At 56.7% G+C, this 4,112-nt stretch overlaps 1 protein-coding gene across 1 annotated transcript; it reads right to left on the bottom strand.

The window, feature by feature from the left end:
* Positions 1 to 826: 826 nt before the first annotated feature.
* FEZF2 (FEZ family zinc finger 2) lies at positions 827 to 3,536 on the bottom strand. Its single transcript, XM_075550740.1, has 4 exons — positions 2,691 to 3,536; positions 2,240 to 2,374; positions 1,930 to 2,062; positions 827 to 1,086 (listed from the first exon to the last, which is right to left on the bottom strand). Exons 1-4 carry the CDS (start codon positions 3,534 to 3,536, stop codon positions 827 to 829), a joined length of 1,374 nt encoding a protein of 457 aa, XP_075406855.1.
* Positions 3,537 to 4,112: the final 576 nt, after the last annotated feature.

Below are 4,112 nucleotides of genomic sequence, written 5' to 3'. Positions count from 1 at the left end.
GAAGATTAACTGCTGGGGGCTGGCACCCTCACAGCAGGAGACGTACCCCCCAACACCCGGCTGCTGACCACCTAATTATTTCGGAAAATACCCCAAGCATCTTTCTCCCGCGTGTCACTTTTAACTTCAACCGTCCCCCCCACGAACCTTCCCCCCACCACACACAAACCGAATTTTCTCACTCTGTGGGACAAACCCCAGAATCCCAAGCGCCAGAATCACTAAACAGAAACCCAGCCCAAGGGGAGGCCATCTTTCTGCTTTGGGCCCACTGCCGTGGGAACTTTCATAAACGCCACAATCCCGGTTCGACATCACCCTGGGCTGGAGCCCCAAGTCAATCTCATTTTGGGAGAAAACAATATAAACGCTATTTCTTTCTCTCCCTTTGGAGTCGCTGAGCTGACCCTGCTGCGCGGGGAGAGGGGGAAAGAAAACGCTGACTAATGATTCTGTTTATTGAGTCATATATACGTATATATTCCGTGGTCGCTTGTACAGGAGAATGTACATGGCTGTATAAAGATGGCTGAGAGCGTTCTTCTGGGGGATATAAGCCAGCCTCCCTCCCGAGAAGCCCGGGCCTGGAATGAACTTCCTTGCTGTGCACTGGATTGAAACTGAAATCCGTCTCCTCATACACAAAGGTGGGAGCCGCGAGTCTGTTGCGGTCTCGGAAACCTTTAGCTTTCCAAAAATATGCTGGTTTCCATAAATAAATCCTAGCCTCTCTGCAATAGTTTTTCTTTTCCTTCCAGCAATAAGTGTATACATGTGATCTGTTCGGGGTGGCCCGGGGCTGGAAAGGAGGGTGCGGCAGCAGCTCTCAGCTCGGCACTGTCCGAGCCAGGTCCTTTGCGGAAGGAGTGGCCGGTCCCACGCTGTCGTGGAGCTTGCGCACGTGTTTCTTTAAATCAAAGTTTCTGCAGAACCCTTTGCCGCAAGTGGCACACGTGAAAGGCTTCTTGTCGTTGTGGGTGTGCATGTGGAAGGTCAGGTTGTAGACTTGGTGGAAGGCCTTGTTGCAGATGGTACATTTGTACTGCTTTTCACCGCTGTGGGTCAGCTTGTGATTCTTGTAGTTCCCTACGGGAGACCAAAAAAAAAAAAGTAGGGGTTGCAGTGGAAGGAGGGTGGGGGCATGTAGGCTCCCTGGCCTCCCAGGGTGGTTCAGTGCCTGTAAAAAGAGGCAACGCTTGGTTCTGCGGGCACGACCTCTCTGAGCTAAGGAGTTGTCAAACTTCATCTATATCAAGCCCAAGGCTCTCTCTACTGGACCCAAGGCTCAGGCTCGCAGGGTGGCCAGCGGGGTGCCTTTTCCCAATTTATCTCCAAGGCCAGCTTGAGCCTTTCTGCCAGGCCCAGCCCCTGGGGGCTCTGACCAGCCGACAAACTGTGCTGCTTTCTCTGGCCCTTCTCCCCCACTGCTGCCTCCTCACGGGACTCTGGGCTGAAGCCCTCATTTTCTTCTTCTTTTTAAAGTTACACCTTCTTATCCCCCAATCTCCACCTAAAGGATCCAGGTCTGGAGTCTCAGCGGGCCCTCTGGGCTTCTCATTGACTCCTCAGTCGTTCACAGAAGGTAGTTGTTTTTTAGCCTCTCTTCAATGTCATTCATTCGAAAGGGGAGTCCTAGCTACAAAGGCAACCTTTTCCTACAGGGCAATAACCTTTCCTCCCCTTTCCTTCCTCCCTGTCCCTCTTATCCATTCCCCCTTTTCCGCCGCCTTACCAACCTCAGCCCAGTAGGTTCCACCACCTGGCCCTGAGCGCTTGCATTCAAACCCAGCAGAACCCTATTCCAAAGAAATGCGGCGCGGAGCCTGAGGCTCTTGCGCTCCCTCTCTCGGGATCCTCTTTGCCTTCCAGCCGGCTGAGACCCGCAGTGTCCCAAAGTGAGAAGGCCTCCAGGCTCGCCCGCCCTGTTACCTTTTTGATGGAAGCCTTTGCCACAAAATTCGCAAACGAAGGGCTTGTAACCGGCGTGGATGCGGATGTGAGTGTTGAGCGTGGAGCTTCGATTGAAGGCTTTGCCGCACTGGTTACATTTATGTGGTTTTTCCTGCGGAGGAGAACGCGTCAACAGTGAGATGGCAGCTTTGGCTGGGGGGAAAAGCCACCTTGGGAACCCATCTCAGGGACTCGGGGTCCAAGGAAGGCATAAGGGGGAGCCTGTGGCCGTCTCCTCCCCAGCGCCAACGGTTAGGCTAGGCGAGAGGAGCCGCCGGGCCCCACCTACCTGGGTGTGGATAATTTTGTGTCTGCAGAGCGTGCTGGCCTGGCGGAAGCCTTTCCCACAGACTTTGCACACGAAGGGTCTGGCTCCGGTGTGGACCGGCATGTGTCGGGTGAGGTTATAGTGAGCGTTAAATACCTATGGAGGGACACGAGGGGGCTTTGGGGTGTGTTTCAAGAGAGGGCTAGAATCAATCAGCCCAGGGAGGCCACAACCAACCCCCACCCAACACTCTCCGTGAGAGTCGGTTGTAAAGATTTCCCTTCCCCACTGTGCTGCTCTCTAGTCAGTCAGTCCTGTGTGCCTGCTGACAAGGACGACTCCCACTATACAGAATAGAAAACTGAGACCCAGCTGAACCTGTTTGAGTGGGCAGTGCCCCAGCTCTAGAAGGGGGACGTTCCAGGCTGCCCACAAGAAGCCACCTCCAGTCCCCTCGGACCACGGACCTCACCTTTCCGCACACCTCGCAGGTGAAGTTCTTGGGCTTGCCGTCCGAGGAACCCCCGGGCAGCTTGCTGTGGCCCTTCACGCCTCCTCGCTCGGCGGCAGTCAGGGTTGAGTTCTCCTTCAGCACCTGCTCTAGTGGGGCGGGCAGACGATCTTTGTGGTGATATGGGGGCGCATGAGGGAACTTGTCCGAGGCCAGGCTGGCCAGCTTGGCGTTCTCCAGCAGAAAGAGCTTTGGGTGCGCAGACAGGGCAGCAGGGGCCTGTGCATTGAGGCCAGACGGGAAGAGGTGGCTGCGGAGCAGCTCCGAAGGTGGGTATGCAGCGGAGTCCAGGTAGTTGAAGTAGTAGAGCGACCCACCGCCGGCCGGAAGACCCACGGCCTGGTTGATGGCCTGAGGCTTGATGACCCTGCCCGCGGGCAGCACGGTCACGGTCGGTGCTAGGCCTAACTCGCCCTTGCAGCACACGCCACAGTTGGTTTTGCACAAGCTGCTGGCGCTGCACACTGGGGCCCCCCCGCCGCCTCCTCCGCTGCCGCCGCCGCCCGTCCGGAGGCTGCTTTTCCAGAGCTCGGAGTAACTGAGTAGCGTCTTTGATGGCACTTCGTAGCCCAGAGGCTGCAGGGGAATCATGCAGGGCAGAGGGGAGCAGAGATTGATTAGTTTCTTGCCCGGGCCGCCGTCCGCCTCCAGCGCCCCGGGCCGGGGCTCAAAGGGCGCGCGGGGCTCTGACGTCTTGGCCATGATGCGCTCTATGGAGAAGGCCAGCGTCTTGGAAGTGGCCGGCGATGCTCCAGGGCGCGGGCAGGCCGGGGGCACCATGGTCTCCAGGGAAGCCGAACTGGCCATGGTGCACTGGAGCCTAGCGGAGCCGAACTGGGTCGGAAGCAGCAGCCCTCCTCTAAGTCTGTGTTCCGGGAAAAGGCAGGGAGAGAAAATGCAATTTAATAAGCACCTTGTCACCGGGTCACCTATTTGCATTCAAATGAACAGAGGCAGAACAAAGTGCACCCAAGGGTACCAAATGACTGCCCATTAACCCCGCGCAGAAGAACCGGCCAGCCCCGCTCCCAGGACTTTGAAAGGGAGAAGGGGAGGGTTTACAAAGGAGAGGCAAAGAGAGCGAGCGAGAAAGACGGGCAAGGAGCCTCAAATTACCCCTGGAGCCCTGCCCTGGATCCTGGCCTCCACCCCTTGAGCTGGAGCTGGGAGCCGCTCAGTGCAGGAAAGGGCAAAGTTAAAAAGGACCGCCAGAGCCACCTTGAATTTACCTCGTTCCCCCACCGCCAGGGAGATGCGTTCCGAGCCATGAAGCGTGTCTTCTCTGTCACATTTTGATGGCAAACATCTTCCCCTCCGCGTGAGATCACTGTCTTTTACATTCAGCTGACATCACATGAAGTCACTCGAAGTGGGATGACAGGG

This window comes from Tenrec ecaudatus, chromosome 5 (genome assembly GCF_050624435.1).
Source record: "Tenrec ecaudatus isolate mTenEca1 chromosome 5, mTenEca1.hap1, whole genome shotgun sequence".
NCBI lineage: Eukaryota > Metazoa > Chordata > Mammalia > Afrosoricida > Tenrecidae > Tenrec > Tenrec ecaudatus.
This window is presented reverse-complemented; position numbering and strand designations above follow the sequence as displayed.